General features: G+C 50.5%; 2 protein-coding genes across 2 annotated transcripts in view; both read left to right on the forward strand.

The window, feature by feature from the left end:
- Positions 1–17,422, forward strand: part of LOC132586353 (cytochrome P450 2G1-like) — a 520,878-nt gene that overhangs the window by 148,594 nt on the left and 354,862 nt on the right. The gene's annotated exons all lie outside the window — the stretch shown is intronic.
- LOC132586356 (cytochrome P450 2A3-like) overlaps positions 2,667–17,422 on the forward strand; it is a 32,430-nt gene continuing 17,674 nt past the window's right edge. Inside the window, exon 1 of the mRNA XM_060258391.1 lies at positions 2,667–2,885. Within this exon, the coding sequence (XP_060114374.1) occupies positions 2,706–2,885 (180 nt within the window). The 5' untranslated portion in view covers positions 2,667–2,705. The remainder of the gene's footprint in view (positions 2,886–17,422) is intronic.

Here is a 17,422-nt window from a genome sequence, read left to right on the forward strand (position 1 = left end):
GGGCTGCCTCAGTGCTTAGTTCTCGTGGCCCTTTCTTACACATCCAGGGAAATGCTGATTGCCACTTTGAGATCAGTCAGAAATTTTTCTCCAGGTCATTTTGGCAAAGGGACCTGGAGGTTTTTGCCATCTTCTGAAGATCCTGTGAATTTAGGGGGAGGTATTTGTGTGTTTCCTGCATTGTGCAGGGGGTTGGACTAGATGAACCTGGAGGTCCCTTCCAACTCTAAGATTCTAAATCTCCACAGGCTTCCTCCTTGGGAGGTGGTGGGCTCTCCTTCCTTGGAGGTTTTTCAACAGAGGCTAGATGGCCATCTGACAGCAATGAGGATCCTGTGAATTTAGAGGGAGGTGTTTGTGTGTTTCCTGCATTGTGCAGGGGGTTGGACTAGATGACCCTGGAGGTCCCTTCCAACTCTAGGATTCTGTGATTCTTCAGGAGGTGGTGGGCTCTCCTTCCTTGCAGGTTTTTAAACAGAGGCTGGATGGCCATCTGACAGCAATGAGGATCCTGTGAATTTAGGGGAAGGTGTTTGTGTGTTTCCTGCATTGTGCAGGGGGTTGGATTAGATGACCCTGGAGGTCCCAACTCTATGATTCTGGGCATGGAGCAGGAGGTACTGGGATGTATGTGTGTGGGAAGTATTTGTGAATTTCCTGCATTGTGCAGGGATGACCCCGGAGGCCCCTTCCAACTCTTTGATTCTGTGACATCCTTGGCCTTTGCTTCCATTCTCCTTGACTTCTACCAGATCAAATGATTCATAACAATAAGAAAATCCTCCGAATGGTCCACCAGCCAGAGCATCACCTTCGATCCTTGGTGGCTGCGCTCCCTTCTGCAGAGGCACTGGGCAAGTCACTCTTTCTCACAAGAATGTTGTTGTTGTGAGCATAAAAATGTTTATATCCTTCACATCTGTGGGATGGGAATGGGGGGAAAGAAAACACTGTTGTTTCAGCGTTAGCATCCATTGGCAAATAAGCCGCTCTGAGCCTGCTTTGGCGGGGAAGGCGGGATATAAATCAAATAAAGTATAACTAAACTATAACTATTCTTCGCTTGTGGAATTCATCCCCACAGGATAAAACAAGGGGCATTTGTTCCACTGGCTTTTTAAAAGGACTGGATAAATGCAATGAGGACACAGCCACCAGTGGCTATTAGCCGGAATGACTAGATGGAAGTTCTAAGTTCATAAGCAGTTAAAAAACCCACAAAAATCTTTTGTACACCAGTGCTGGGTCCACCAACAGATTTTACTTGTAGGCGGAACTCCTTTTGTTGTAGCAGGAACTCCTTTGCATATTGGGCCACACACCCCTGATGTAGCCAATCCTCCAAGAGCTCACAGGGCTTTTTGTACAGGGTCTACTGTAACCTCTTGGAGGATTGGCTACATCAGGGATGTGTGGGGTAATATGTAAAGGAACTCCTGCTGCAAAAAAAGCCCTGCTTTTTGGTCTTTAGGGACATCTGACTGAACTATTGTATGAAATAGGATGCTGGACCAGATCTGTCGCTGGTCTAATCCAGCATGGCTACTCTTTCTATAAATGCAAATACTCTTCTACCTTTCTATAAATGCACTTGGTTTCCACGATAACTGAGAACAAACTTATAAAAATATGTTGGTCACCTTAAATCTGCCAGTAGATGGAACATAGAATCATAGAGTGGGAAGGGACTTCCAGGGTCATCTAGTCTGACCCCCTGGACAGTGCAGGGAATTCACAAATACCTCTCCCCACACACACACACACACACACACACACACACACAGTGCTCAGCCCTACAGTCTTATCCATCTCTCCCTAAGAGGGAGACCGCTGTCCAACATAATGGCATGGAACTCAGCACCAAAACTGTTGTTTTAAAATTCTATTAATAATTTTAAATTGCAAATTGTTTAATTTTAACTGATACTATTGTTATCATTTTTATTGCTCTATGGTTTTAGTGTTTTATTGTTGATATTTATGTTGTTAGCCGCCCTGAGCCTGCTCCGGTGGGGAGGGTGGGATATAAATACGAAAAATAAATAAATAAATTTATGCAAAGAAGAAGAAGATATTGGATTCATATCCCGCCCTCCACTCCGAAGAGTCTCCCAGCGGCCTACAATCTCCTTTACCTTCCTCCCCCACAACAGACACCCTGTAAGATGGGTGGCGCTGAGAGGGCTCTCACAGCAGCTGCCCTTTCAAGGACAAGAGTCTCAGAGTGGCCTACAATCTCCTTTCCCTTCCTCCCCCACAAGAGACACCCTGTGAGGTGGGTGGGGCTGAGAGGGCTCTCACAGCAGCTGCCCTTTAAATGACAACCTCTGCCAGAGCTATGGCTGACCCAAGGCCATGCTAGCAGGTGCAAGTGGAGGAGTGGGGAATCAAACTAGGTTCTCCCAGATAAGAGTCCGCACACTTAACCACTATACCATACTGGCTGTCCTCCCCCACCAGTATTATTCCTATTCTTTTCTCCTTCCCACTCCACAGGAGGTGTGGGAAATGGATCCAACAACCTCTCCTGATGTCCAGCAAAATTTCTGAACTTTTGGCTTGGCTTGAAAGACAACCAAGGTGGAGAGCACAAACGAATTGCATAAGAGCTGCTGTGGGGATTAGGTTTCCTGACCGAGTTTATATAAGATCCTCCCCCAGCTGTGTAGGCACAGTTAGCTGGCTGTAGAGTTCCTTCAGCCAACATGGATCTCCTTGGGGCTGGGACCATCTTCCTCATCATCTTCCTCTCATGCCTAATGACCCTCTCAACGTGGCGACAGATGCGTGGGAAGAGCAAAATGCCACCTGGGCCAACTCCACTGCCCATCATTGGAAACTTGCTCCAGGTCAATTTGAAAGACATGCACGATTCGCTTGTGAAGGTAATCCTTTATACATGCCCCTCTCTTTCCCTCTTGCATGCATGCATCTAAAATACAAAATTATCCAGTCAGAGAATCCTTAAACATCTGGTTATGCTTGTCAGCGCAACTCCAGATCCAACCATCTCTTTCCTCTTCCTCTCTCAGTTTTGTTTCATATCTTAGCATCTGCTAACTCTGACCCTTCATGCTCCTCCACTGTAAATCTCTCTACATACCATACAGCAGCTGCTTTGTGTTTTCATATATTTGTTCATTATGACTGTGGGATGATTGCATCGCCTGTGCATCTTTATGAAGACTGGTTTAAGGAGCTGGGGGAGGGGACTTAGAAAACAAAGTGAGCACGGGAGGCAGGCAGACAGAGTCCCAGATGAGGTGGAGAGAGCTTGCAGCGACTGCAATTCTCCCAGGTGCAGACGGGTCTGCCTTCCGGTCACTTCCCTCTTCCCTAACCTTGCTACCCAGCCTCTGTGTGTGTGTGCAAAGCAAGGCAGTGAGGTGGACATTAGGCTGAGAGTGTTTGTCCAGACCAAGTTTCCCCAGCACACTTTGTTTTATAGACTGGGGCTTTTGAATCTAAATAATGCACTTTCAATCTACTTTCAATGCACTTTCCAACTGGCTTTTGCCAGTTCACATGGTAAAATCCACTTGGAAAGTGCATTATTTAGTGTGTGTGATCACAGCCAGAGAGTAATCCAGACGAGGGCTTTGCAGAATCCTGTTTGGGTCTGTTCATGCTTATTTTATGCAGACTGACTCCCAAGAACACTGAGAGAGTTCAGATGCACCAATTCAAAGAAAGAACACCTCCGCTGAAGGTATTCATGGAGCAGGTAAAGGTAGTCCCCTGTGCAAGCACCAGTCGTTTTCGACTCTGGGGTGACGTTGTTTTCACAACATTTTCACAGCAGACTTTTTACGGGGTGGTTTGCCATTGCCTTCCCCAGTCATCTACACTTCCCCCCCAGCAAGCTGGGGACTCCTTTTACCAACCTCGGAAGGATGAAAGGCTGAGTCAACCTGGAGCCAGCTACCTGAACCCAGCATCCACTGGAATCTAACTCAGGTCATGAGCAGAGGGCTCCAACTGCAGAACTGCAGCTTTACCACTCTGCGCCATGGGGCTCACCTCATGGAGCAGACGTCTTCCTTAAAAGAACTGTAATATCTAACTCTCCTGTCCAATCACTGCTTTGACCCAGTGTAACTCTAGGGGAGGGACGGTGGCTCAGTGGTAGAGCATCTGCTTGGGAAGCAGAAGGTCCCAGGTTCAATCCCTGGTATCTCCAAAAAACTGTCCAGGCAAATAGATGTGAAAAACCTCAGCTTGAGACCCTGGTGAGCCGCTGCCAGTCTGAGAAGACAATACTGACTTTGATGGGTCTGATTCAGTATAAGGCAGCTTCATATGTTCATATGTTCAACTCCCACCTCGTTAAATCATTGATTAAAAACTGATATTTACGAATTGGGTTTTTTTTTGGGGGGGGGGAATTGTCTCCAGTCCAAAATGCTAATGACAAAACTGTGCTTTTACTATGGATGTTCTGCTTTTTTGGTTTTTGCTTGGTTGGCTACTGTTAAGTGGTAGTTTAGAACAGGGGTGGCCAATGGTAGCTCTCCAGATGTTTTTTGCCTACAACTCCCATCAGCCCCAGCCATTGGCCATGCTGGCTGGGGCTGATAGGAGTTGTAGGCAAAAAACATCTGGAGAGCTACTGTTGGCCACCCCTGGTTTAGAAAATGCTTGTTCCACTAACCCCAAACTGGCATATTTGCTCTGAAGCTAGGTCTGTAAGCCAGTTAATACATTTGTTTTGGAAATATTTACCAATGAGCAAGTCTCTCTTGATTTTAACGCTTTCCTACTGTTGAAGTTGTTTCCTAAGCTGCAATGATTGTTGATAAAGCTTGAATGGACCTTGCTCGGTCATGTCAGTATATCGATTTTTCAAGCGTGGCAGCCATATGTGGATACCGAAATCTGTGGATCAGGGCCATGCTAACCCAAAACAGATTTTTCTGCAAACCTGAGTGACCCTGCCCAAATTCACAGAAAAATCTAACATCTTTTTTAAAACACATGGGGGGATAATTCCTACCACCCCAAGTAAAGTAGTGTTCGTCTTCTACACCTGCCTCTTGCATTTGTCGAAGGAGACTCAGAGCTGCGTTGGACTTAGAGATGGCAGTGCAGCCCAGGAACTGGATTGGGCCTCGTGAGAAAGTGGAGAGGGGGAGGTTCTGCCCCCAAGAGTTTCACAGGACCACACTTTGTTATTTTCTAACACTGACATCTCATATTTTATCATCTCTGCCCTTCTTTTCCTAGCCAGGCTGCTGTTAAGGCTTTCAACTGTCCCTGGTGAAAGTCTTGCAGACTTCCCATAGAACGCTGTTGCTCATCCCAATGAAATGATCTCAACGTATTCCTTAAGGGAACTGTTAGACGCAGCAGTCCAGTGGCACCTGTAAGACCAGCAAAGTTTTATTCTGGGGGTGAGCTCTCACGTGCCTGGTACGAGCGGCCAGTGGAGGAGGGTCCGCAGGGAGAGGATCCTTCCATCGTGGTGGCTGGCCACAGAGTCGGGGTTCTGTGTGGTGAGTGTCATGGACTTGACCCCAGCGACTTGGACAATCTCCCTCACAGGGCACGGCGGCAAATGAGGCCCCTCGGAGGGTGGCAATGAGGGAGGCAGGTCCATGATGCTTGTTGCTGACGGGGTTGACAGGCTACATACCCTGACCCCAAGGAGGTATGTGGTGACGTTGCTTTCACAACGTTTTCACGGCAGTCTTTTTACGGGGTTGTTTGCCATTGCCTTCCCCAGTCACCGACGCTTTCCCCCCTGCAAGCTGGGGACTCATTTGACCGACCTCGGAAGGATGGAAGGCTGAGTCAACCTGGAGCCGGCTACCTGAACCAGCTTCCGCTGGGATCGAACTCAGGTCTTGAGCAGAGGGCTCCAACTGCAGTACTGCAGCTTTACAACTCTGCTCCACGGGGCTCTTTCTTTTTATAAAGGTAAAGGTAGTCCCCTGTGCAAGCACCAGTCGTTTCCAACTCTGAGGTGACGCTGCTTTCACAACGTTTTCACGGCAGACTTTTTACAGGGTGGTTTGCCATTGCCTTCCCCAGTCATCTACGCTTTTCCCCCCAGCAAGCTGGGGGCTCATTTGACTGACCTTGGAAGGATGGAAGGCTGAGTCAACCTGGAGCTGGCTACCTGAAACCAGCTTCCGCTGGGATCGAACTCAGGTTGAGAGCAGAGGGCTCCTACTGCAGTACTGCTGCTTTACCAGTCTGCACCACAGGGCCTGTAATTCCAAGGGAGCCCTGGAGGATGGCAACATAAGTGGCCCCCCTCCCAGATGGTAGCGCCCAAGGGCCAGTCTCTTTCAGGGGATGGGGCAAAAGGGGAGAAAGGTGGGGCAGGGAAACAGGTCAAAAAACCGCCACGAGAACCAGCCTTCAAAAGCAATGATAAACAGAATACTTCAATGAATATCAAAAAAGTTTGTATCAATACAGATTTGAGGAATAATACATTCAGAACCTACAAACCCGCGCTCAGTCATTCAGAAGCAAATTAATGTCCAAACATTCATATCAAGAAGGTGCAGGTAGTAGTTCTATGGGTAGAGTTGTCCACGGAGACCAAAGCTCCAAAAATTTCTTCCGTACAGCAAGGCACAGTGAAGAGAACGCGGCGCGGTAGTTCTTGATCCCACGTTTCGCAAAGGCTTCTATGAGCTGTACATAAATATAATGAATAACCCATACATGAAATATTTAGCATACCACCATAGGGAATATTGCCAGCAGAGTGGAAACAGACCTTATAGAAAGTCTTATACAGTTTACATGGTGATGCTCACGATCACTTTTATCCAGTATGCTTGTAGAGGTTTCTATCTGGCACGGTCAATTTCCTAACCTGCTTCAAAAAAACACTCATTTATAAAACCCACAGGTGTATGCGATCTCAAAGTTCCTTAAAGATACAGCATAGTAATTTTAGTACAGTGATTACTTCCCTGATTTGAATTTATAATTTATAAATTAGACAGCAAAACAGACCTGGGAATAAAACCTATACAGGGGCTTCAAAAAAACAGGAGAGGTCCCAGTCATTATTTAGACCTTTTGGTGTTAAAGTTACACAATCCCCGGGTGGGGGCAGGAGATCCCCCAGTTTGGAGGCCCTCCCCCCACTTCGGGGCCATCAGAAAGTGTGGAGGGGAGGGAAATGTCTGCTGGGCACTCCATTATTCCCTATGGAGACGGATTCCCATAGAGTATAATGGAAAATTGATATGAGGGTATATGGGACTCCAGGGGGGCCCTGTTTTTTTGAGGCAGAGGCACCAAATTTGCAGCATGGCATCCAGTGCCTCTCCTCAAAACACCCTCCAAGTTTCAAAAGGATTGGACCAGGGGGTCCAGTTCTATGAGCCCCCAAAGAAGGTGCCCCTAACCTTCATAATTTCCAATGAAGGGAAGGCATTTAAAAGTGTGCAGTCCCTTTTAATGTGATGGCCAGAACTCCCTTTGGAGTTCAGTTCTGCTTGTCACAACCTTGCTCCTGGCTCCACCCCCAAAGTCTCCTGACTCCACCCCAAAGTCTCCTGACTCCACCCCCAGAGTCCCCAGATATTTCTTGAATTGGACTTGGCAACCCTACCTGGGGTGTCTGGCACCCTAACACATACTTCGTGCGGGTTTAAAGATGAATATAATCCACCTTGGTTTATATTTGTCTTTAAATGCAGTCATAAAATTTAATGTTAAATTTTTTAAAAATGGAGGAAGGAGACAGGGCCCCTAAAGACAACAGTGCCGGGGTGGGGGGAGAGCATGAATGTCATCATCCCAGCTGCTCTTGACCCTTCTCACCTCTCTCCTCAGTGGGGAAAACCCTTCTTTTTGCTGCAGTCTTGGCATGTGCTCAGGGGCCAAAGGACTGAGCAAACAAATGACCTCTTCTGTTTCAGAGTTGCTGTTCGAGAGCCTCCCTCGCTTTTCACAAGAGTAAATGTACTGAGGCCAAGAGGGCTACTCTTGTGCAAGAGGATCACACCCTGCCCATGTGTCGCTCCAAGGAAGACAGGCACAGCCAGGAGGCTTCTGAACTGCTGAAACATTTAAGTGCAAAATAGAAAAAAACTGCAGGGGCGGGGGGGGGGGGCGGTGACCCAAAACTGATGGACCCCATGAGGGGGAGGCTGAACGGATCCCACCAACAGCGCTGTCATCAGAAGTAGCATAACAACATGCAAAAATATGCAAGGTGACTGCAGTTTGAAAAACACCTATGTTTTGTCTTTTTCTATCACTAGCTGCTGGGGTATCTTTTTAAAGGGTGAGATAACAAAGTGTGCAAATGAAGAGCTCCCAGGGCCAGGTCTAGGAGGGGCAAAGGGGGCACTTGCCTCGGATGCCACCAGAGGGGGACACCAAATTGGGTATGGAGTCCATTCTATTCTATGAGCCCATAAGGGGGCGTCATTTTTTAATTTTGCCCCCCTCAAAAAACATGTTGGGCGTTTTCGCACTTACCTTAAGCCGGAGCGACGTCCCTCTTCACCGCGCAGCGTCTGCACGGTTTTCACACTAATTGCTCCGGAGCACCTGGAAGAGCCGCAAAGTCCCGTGGCTTTTGTGTCGCAAATGTAAACCGCCAAAAACCGGTTTACATTTGCGACGCAAAAGCCACGGGACTTTGCGGCTCTTCCAGGTGCTCCGGAGCAATTAGTGCGAAAACCGTGCAGACGCTGCACGGTGAAGAGGGACGTCGCTCCGGCTTAAGGTAAGTGCGAAAACACCCGTTGTTTTCAAACAATTTTATTAGTAACATATGGTAATAAATTTCAATTTCTTACTTCATTAATAATTACTTTTTTTTATCTATCCCATATATTACTTTCTACCCACCCCTCCCCCTGTTACTTGACCCCCGCCGGTGTTATATACTTAAAATCTTAATATTAAAGGTACACTTAATTAACAAGAACCAAAATTAATATCCTCCTCCCTCTTGGACTTAGTCATTATCAAAAATTGTCCAATGTCCTTTTATTTTCCACTCTTTTTCTACGTATCTTCTGAACTTTTTCCACTCCATCTTAAATACTTCTAAATCATAGTCTCTTAAGGTTCTTGTTAACTTGTCCATTTCACTCCATGTCATAACTTTAATAATAATAATAATAATAAATTTTATTTATATCCCGCCCTCCCCGCCGAAGCAGGCTCAGGGCGGCTAACAGGACATGGTGTATACCATGATATTATATAAAACAATTGTAAAATACAATTAATAAATACATTAAAACAATTACATAAAATTTAAAACTACAATAGATTAAGGTGCTATATTCAATAGGTATATTCTGATGGCTAGTTGTCGCTTTCAGGGTTCCTTATAAGCTTGGTTAAAGTCCCGCAGGGCTCGCACTTCCTCCGGTAGTTGATTCCACCAGTGGGGGGCCATTATAGAGAAGGCCTGCTCCCTCGTAGCTTTCAGTTTGGCCTCCTTTGGTCCAGGGATCTTTAAAAGGCCTTCGGAGCTAGATCTTAGTGCTCTCTGGGGAACATGTGGAGAGAGGCGGTCCCTAAGGTAGGCAGGTCCTCGGCCATATAGGGCTTTAAAGATGATAACCAGCACCTTGTAGCGGACTCAGAATACAATTGGCAGCCAGTGCAGTTCTTTCAGCCTAGGCCGCGCGTGTTCCCACCGAGGTAGTCCCAGTAGCAGCCTGGCCGCCGCGTTCTGCACTAGCTGCAACTTCCGAGTTCGGCACAGGGGCAGCCCCATGTAGAGGGCATTACAGTAGTCTAGTCTCGAGGTGACCGTTGCATGGATCACTGTTGCTAGGTCGCTACGTTCTAGGAAGGGGGCCAACTGCCTCGCCCTTCTAAAGTGGAAGAAGGCGGATTTAGCACTGGCTGCTATCTGTGCCTCCATTGTCAGGGAGGGCTCCAGTAGCACTCCCAGGCTCTTGACTCTGCGCACTGGTATCAGTGATGCACCGTCAAAGGCCGGTAGGGAGATCTCCCCCCCCAGCACGCAGCGACCCACGCAAAGGACCTCTGTCTTCGCTGGGTTCAGCTTCAGCCCACTCAGCCTGATCCAGTCAGCCACGGCCTGCAATGCCCGGTCCAAACTTATAGGGGTGTCGGCGGTCTGGCTGCCCATCAATAGATAGAGCTGAGTGTCATCAGCGTACTGATGGCAGCCCAGCCCATGTCTCCGAGCAATCTGGGCAAGGGGGCGCATAAAGATATTAAACAACATTGGAGACAGAACTGCCCCCTGAGGCACCACACAATTAAGTAGGTGTCTCCGGGACATCTCTCCTCCAACCGCCACCCTTTGTCCCCGACCTTTAAGGAAGGAGGAAAGCCACTGTAAGGCTAGCCCCCGGATTCCTGCGTCGGCGAGGCGGCGGGTCAGCAGCCGATGATCAACCATATTGAACGCAGCCGATACGTCTAGCAACAGCAATACCGCCGAGCCGCCTCAATCCAGATGTCACCGGAGGTCATCCATGAGGGCGACCAGCACCATCTCCACCCTGTGGCCCGGACAGAAGCCGGACTGATATGGATCCAAGGTGGAAGCGTCATCCAGAAAACTCTGCAACTGCAACGCCACAGCCCTCTCAATAATTTTGCCCAAAAAGGGCAAATTTGAGACCGGCCGGTAATGAGCCAATTCGGCCGGATCCGATGTATCCTTTTTCAGGAGAGGGCGGACCACTGTCTCCTTCAGGGGCATTGGAAAATAGCCCTCTGAAAGAGATCTATTTATGATGTCCCGTATAGGTGTCAGAACTCAAGAACGTCAAACGGATCCCATACTTAGTTACAAAGCTAGGATTTTATTGAAGAGAACTAGGTGCTGGAAAAGGCAAGATAACAGTAATGGCGAGAGCCAGCATCAGCTTGATTTTATACACGTAAAGCAAACATCTCACAAAGCCACAATTCACATCTCAGGGCGCAGCTGTCTTCTCACCATCACTATCAGTAGAGAGGATGCCTCCCTACTTCGAAGGCCATGCTGTTCGGCTTCAAAGGGTCCCAGTGTGAGAATGTGCAGAGACAAGACATAATTCATTCTACAGCCCCAAATATTTTGGATACCAGTGGGGCAAGGTTAATTACTATTCAGGCACTCTGGGTTAAGCAGAGGTTACAACATGGAGTCAGTTTGGTTCAGTTACAATACAGCTTTAAGGCACAGTAAAACTACCATACAGCATTGGTCACATTATAGGGGACCAGCAGCAAAGATACAAGTTCTGACATACTGCCCCCCCTAAGCGCCCCCTCCCGCGGGACCGACTTTGGGCTTGTGCGGGTACAGTAGGTGAAACTTTTTCAGCAGTTGCGGAGCCACTACGTTCTGAGATTCGACCCACTCGTCACAGCTCGGGGGGAAGTGTTTCCACCTGATCAAATAATACAGTTTCCCCCGTTTGACTCTGGAGTCCAGGATCTCCTGGACTTCATGGTGACTCTGACCCCTCACTGTCGTCGGAGGGGGCGGTGGGGCCCTGGGATGGAAGGACGTAGCACCAGGGTCTTTCCGAAGCAAGCTGCAATGAAAAACAGGATGGATCTTACTTAGAGACTTGGGTAGTTCGAGTTCTACCGTTACTTTATTTATTACCCTTTTGATTTTGAAAGGTCCGAGGAACTTCAGGGCCAGTTTGCGGCAGGACTGAGGAAGGGGGAGGTTTTTTGTCGACAGGAAAACTGTATCCCCCACCTTTAGGTCCCACTCCGGAGAGTGTTTTTTGTCAAATTGTTTTTTGTATGCTTTTTTCGCTTCTTCCAGGTTTTCCTGAATTCCCTTCCAGCCTTCACAAAGTCCCTCCCACCACTGTTGGCACGATGTGGGTTGGGATGGGCTAGCTGGGAGGGCGAGCGTGGGGAACGGCTTGCCCTCGTAACCATTGATGATTTGAAAAGGGGAGGTTTTGGTTGAGCTGTGGAGGCTATTGTTGTAGCCGTATTCTGCAAAGGGGAGGAGGTCTACCCAGTTGGACTGTTGGAAATTAATGAAGCAGCGGAGGTATTGCTCAAGAAGGCCATTAACCCTCTCCGTCTGTCCGTCCGACTGGGGGTGGTAGGCAGAACTCAATCCCTGCTCAATACCAGCCAGTTTGCAGAACTCCCGCCAGAAGTTGGCAACGAACTGTGTTCCGCGGTCACTAATGACCTTGTCTGGGAATGAGTGTAGGCGTACAATGTGAGTGAAAAAGAGCTGGGCGAGTTTTTTAGCGGTAGGTAATTGTTTGCAAGGAATGAAGTGAGCCTGCTTTGAAAAGGTATCGACTACGACCAAGATGACTGTTTTGCCCTGCGAAGGCGGGAGCTCCACAATGAAGTCCATGGAGACTACCGACCAAGGTCGGGTGGCCGTAGGGAGGGGGACTAGGTGGCCCGGAGGTTTGCCCCCCCTCCGTTTTGCCATGAGGCACGTGGGACATGAGAGTACAAACTCTGAAACATCTTTTTTCATTTTTGGCCACCAAAATTGGCGGGTGAGCAAGTTGAGCGTTTTAACATAGCCAAAGTGGCCGGCCAAGCGACTTGAGTGGCAGCGGTCCAAAACCTCTTTCCTGAGCGGATCGGGCACATAGATTTTTTCATTATGTAACCAGAGCCCGTTCTCGGCTTTGACCAAGTTGGGGGGGCGGTCAGCCTCTTGTTTGTACTCCGAGAGGAATCGAGAAAGTAGTTCTAAGTCCGGAGGGTCGGTCTGTTTGCCGGAGCGGGTGGTGACCCCCCCCGCGATGGCTGAGGGGGAAATTAGCGAGTCCACCACCTCCTCCCTAAGACTGTCATGTTGGGGCAGGCGGGAAAGGGCGTCCGCTAAAAAGTTCTTCGAGCCTGGGATGTGTTTCAGCACAAAGTCAAACTTTGCAAAGAAGCCTGCCCACCGGATCTGTTTTGCAGTCATTTTGCGACGCCCAGTGAGGGCTTCCAGGTTTTTGTGATCGGTCCAAATTTCGAAGGGGACTCTTGCTCCTTCAAGCCAGGAGCGCCAGGTCTTTAAGGCAAACATGACTGCAAACGCTTCTTTGTCCCAGACTGACCAGTTTCTTTGTTCATTGGAAAATTTCCTGGAAATATAGGCACATGGTCGGAGCGCCCCATCCTCCCCCCTCTGCATTAATATGGCTCCTACAGCGGCGTCGGAGGCGTCGCATTGGACCACGAAGGGCTTTAGTTCGTCAGGGTGCGCTAGCACGGGTTCGGAGGTGAAGAGGCGTTTTAGCTCAGTGAAAGCTTTTTGACAGTCCGGCGTCCACGTTAGGCGTGCGCCGGGTTTTTTAGCCTCGTCACCTTTCCCTTTGGTTTTGAGGAGTTCTGTAAGGGGGAGCATGACCGTGGCGAACCCCTTTATGAAGTCGCGGTAAAAGTTAGCGAACCCGATAAAACTTTGTAACTGCTTGCGGGTTCGAGGGGGTTCCCAGTCTAACACCGCTTGGACCTTTGCGGGGTCCATGGACAATCCCTCCCCCGACACCCGGAAGCCCAAATAATCAAGTTCGGTCTTGTGGAATTCACATTTCGACAGTTTGGCATACAGTTTGTGTTTACAAAGGGTGCTTAACACTTTTCTGACCAAAGGCACATGAGACTTTAGATCTTGTGAATAGATAATGATGTCATCAAGGTACACCACCACCCCCTTGAATAGGAAGTCCCGCAGCACTTCATTGATAAAGTTCATAAAAACGCCCGGGGCTCCCTGTAGCCCAAACGGCATGACAAGGTACTCAAATTGTCCCAGTGGGGTGTTGAAGGCTGTTTTCCATTCGTCCCCCTCTTTGATGCGGACGCGGAAGTACGCGTCCCGGAGGTCGAGTTTGGTAAATATTTTCCCCTTTGCTACAGTGTTTAACAAGTCCTTTATCAACGGGATCGGGTAGGCGTTGGACATGGAAATCCCGTTTATCGCACGAAAATCTGTGCAAAGTCTAAGCGACCCGTCCTTTTTCTTTCGGAATAGGACGGGGGCGGCATGGGGGGCTGTGGCCGGTCGAATAAAACCACGCTTTAGATTTTTGTCCAAAAACTTTCGGAGTTCCGCCTTCTCCGCCCAACCCATGGAGTACAGTTTCGCTTTGGGAAGCTGCTGCCCGGGGATTAGCTCAATGGCGCAGTCTGTAGGGCGGTGGGGCGGTAGTTCATCCGCTTCCTTCTCGCTAAATGCCAGTTTTAAGTCTCGGTACTCCTTGGGGATGGAGGCGACTTCCTCAAGTGTGAGGCACGCCCGCATGTTTTGGGGGGGGGCGTGCGGCCCCCACTCGGGGCGCCAGTGGTGATGCTCGCACCTCCAATCTGGGAACCGGACGATCTGTTCCTCCCACCTTATGTCGGGTTGGTGGCGGGCGAGCCAGGCTGAGCCAACTACCACGTCGAAAGAGCAGGAGGGGGCAATTACGAAAGTTTCAATTCCCCAATGCTCCTCGGTCCCTACCGGGACCGCCTGAGTTTCTAAAACACATGGTTCCCCCCTCATGGGCCCCCCGTCCATTTGTTGAAACTGCATCGGTTGTGGCAGGGGCGAAGTGGCTAATCCCAGCGCCTCAACCAGGCGGGGGGTGATCAAGTCCCTGTTACACCCTGAGTCGATTAGGGCTCGGGCGTGCATGAATCTCTTTAGGTTCGGGTTTAGGAGGGTAACGGCCATAAAAAGTAAACCCCCAGTTGCTCTCACCGTGAGGAGTGCCGGCTGTTGCTGGACCTGCTTTGCGGCACCCATTAAAGCAGGTCGCTGTCGTTTCCCGCCGACTCGGTGTCATCCGACTCCTCGGTCGACTCCTCGACTGCCGCCAGGCTGGTGGTAAAATCCTCGTCAGTCGCCAAGGAAGTGGCGACGGAGCCCCGACTGGGCTCCTTCGACCGGCTGCTCTTCTTCTTCTTCGGGCCCGGGGTGGTTGGCCGCGCCGTGGGTGGCGTGGATCCCGCTTTCCCAGGGCAGTTAGCAGCAAGATGATTTGGGTCCCCGCATTGGAAGCATTTGCGGGCGGGAGACGGGGTGGAGGTCGTCGGGGCCTTCTTCCCTTCAGATTTAGTTGGGGTGTGTTTGGCTCCCTTTCTCGCTAGTTGCTGTCTCCTCATCCCCACGTGTTGGAGGTTGGTCTCCACCTCCCCGGCCAGTTGGATCCAGCCGACCAGCGTATCGGGCCTTCCCTGACTGTAACAGCGGTCGAGGATGCTCGGATTCAACCCGTTGATGAACGCGGTGTATTTCATGACCTCGTTCCATCCCCTTGCTGCCGCGCAGTACCCCAGGAATTCGGTGGCGTACTCGCGGGTGGAGCGGTTGCCCTGTTCGATGCGTTGGAGGGCAGCGACCGCCTTCTCCTCCCGTAAGGGATCTCCATACTGGCGGAGCATCGCGTGCAGGAACCCTGCCACGGTAGCTAATTCGGGCTTTCTTCCCATGAAGAGCCCCACGTACCACTTGCGGGCCGCCCCTCTCAGTCGAGACGCAATGTGGTACACTCGGCTGGCTTCGGTCGGGTAATCGGCACCCCAGTGGGTGAAGAACGTGTCGCACTGGATAGTAAAGTATTCCACGTCCTCCGGATTCCCATCGAACGTAATCTTCAACTCTCTTCCCCGTCCCTCGGCCCCACCTGGCGCTCGCGGCGCCCCAGGCGGCGGCGCTGGGCCCGGTATGGCCGGCGGGATCGGGACGGGTGGCGCAGGCGGCGCCGGGGCGGCCGGGGCCCCTGGTGCAGGTGGCGCTGGCGGTGCCGGAGCCGGCGGGGCCGGAGGTGCCGGGGCTGCTGGGCCCACCGGGGCCGGCGGCGCCGGGGCGGCCGGAGCTTGCGGGGCGGGGGCCGGTGGGGCGACGGGCGGCTGCCCCAGTGGCAACACTCCATACGGTATCCCCAGGACCGCGGTTTGCAAGGTGCGGAGCTGGTCGTGGATAGCGCCCAGGTTCTGCTGCATCTCCTCGGCCATCGTCACGCGGGAGCGGTGCACGTCGCCGTGGATCTCCCGCACCCAATCGAATAATTCGTTGCGGAGGGTCCGGATCGGGTCCTCCCCCCCTCGGGGCTCCGCGCCCTCCGCCTGGCCCTCGTCGTCGTCTCCTGCCCCTCCTTCGCCCAACATGCTTCGGTACCGCTGCTCCGCGGCGTCGATGGCTGCCGTGGACTTCCGTGGGCTCCAGGTTCGCGGAGCCGGGAAAGCGGCGTCGACCGAGAAGGGCGCTGGAACCTTAATTTTGCGTCGGACCCCCGTCACGTTTGGGTCGAGCAGCGGGTCCTCCGATGGGGTGGTGGGCTCTCCGTCGTCTGGTACTTTTGCCGCCATCGGGCCAAGCCTCCAGTACAGATAAGCCACGAACAATGGGTTTACTGTTATAATGTCAGAACTCAAGAACGTCAAACGGATCCCATACTTAGTTACAAAGCTAGGATTTTATTGAAGAGAACTAGGTGCTGGAAAAGGCAAGATAACAGTAATGGCGAGAGCCAGCATCAGCTTGATTTTATACACGTAAAGCAAACATCTCACAAAGCCACAATTCACATCTCAGGGCGCAGCTGTCTTCTCACCATCACTATCAGTAGAGAGGATGCCTCCCTACTTCGAAGGCCATGCTGTTCGGCTTCAAAGGGTCCCAGTGTGAGAATGTGCAGAGACAAGACATAATTCATTCTACAGCCCCAAATATTTTGGATACCAGTGGGGCAAGGTTAATTACTATTCAGGCACTCTGGGTTAAGCAGAGGTTACAACATGGAGTCAGTTTGGTTCAGTTACAATACAGCTTTAAGGCACAGTAAAACTACCATACAGCATTGGTCACATTATAGGGGACCAGCAGCAAAGATACAAGTTCTGACAATAGGACATCTTAACTCCTCCCGGCAGGCCTTAATTAACCAGGAGGGGCATGGGTCCAGATCACACGTAGTAGGGCGTGCAGTTACAAGGATTCTGTCAACCTCCTCCAAGCTGAGTTGGGCAAAGCAGCCCAGGGTTGAATTAGAAGACACGCACGGAGCCTCGAGTTCGCTCACTGTATCTAATATGGCCGGGCAGTCATGGCGGAGTGATTGGACCTTGTCTGCAAAAAAATTCGCGAAAGCCTCACAGCCTATTTCCAATTCCTTAACGTTTGGCTTGCCTTGTGGCAGTATAGTAAAATTCTGAATTATCCTAAACAATTGTGCCGGGCGCGAATTTGCAGACGCAATCTTGGTCGCAAAGTATGTTTTCTTTGCGGCCTTGATTGCCATCTCATAGGACCATCTCATAAACTTTTACAATCCACCCCTCAAAACACATGTTGACCCGGTCCTGAGAGCTCCATCCTTAGCATCCCCCCCCCCCCCCGCTCTGAATTCTGGATTTCCCACTTCCGCAGCCTCCACGGCCCCCATGTGCATCACTCCTTTCATAGCGATGGCACCCCCTGGCCCCTTTCATATCTAGACCCGGCTCTTCTGTCTTTGTGTGAAGATTTCCCCAGCAAAATCTCATTTCC

The sequence above is a fragment of the Heteronotia binoei genome, chromosome 17, assembly GCF_032191835.1.
Source record: "Heteronotia binoei isolate CCM8104 ecotype False Entrance Well chromosome 17, APGP_CSIRO_Hbin_v1, whole genome shotgun sequence".
Taxonomy (NCBI): domain Eukaryota; kingdom Metazoa; phylum Chordata; class Lepidosauria; order Squamata; family Gekkonidae; genus Heteronotia; species Heteronotia binoei.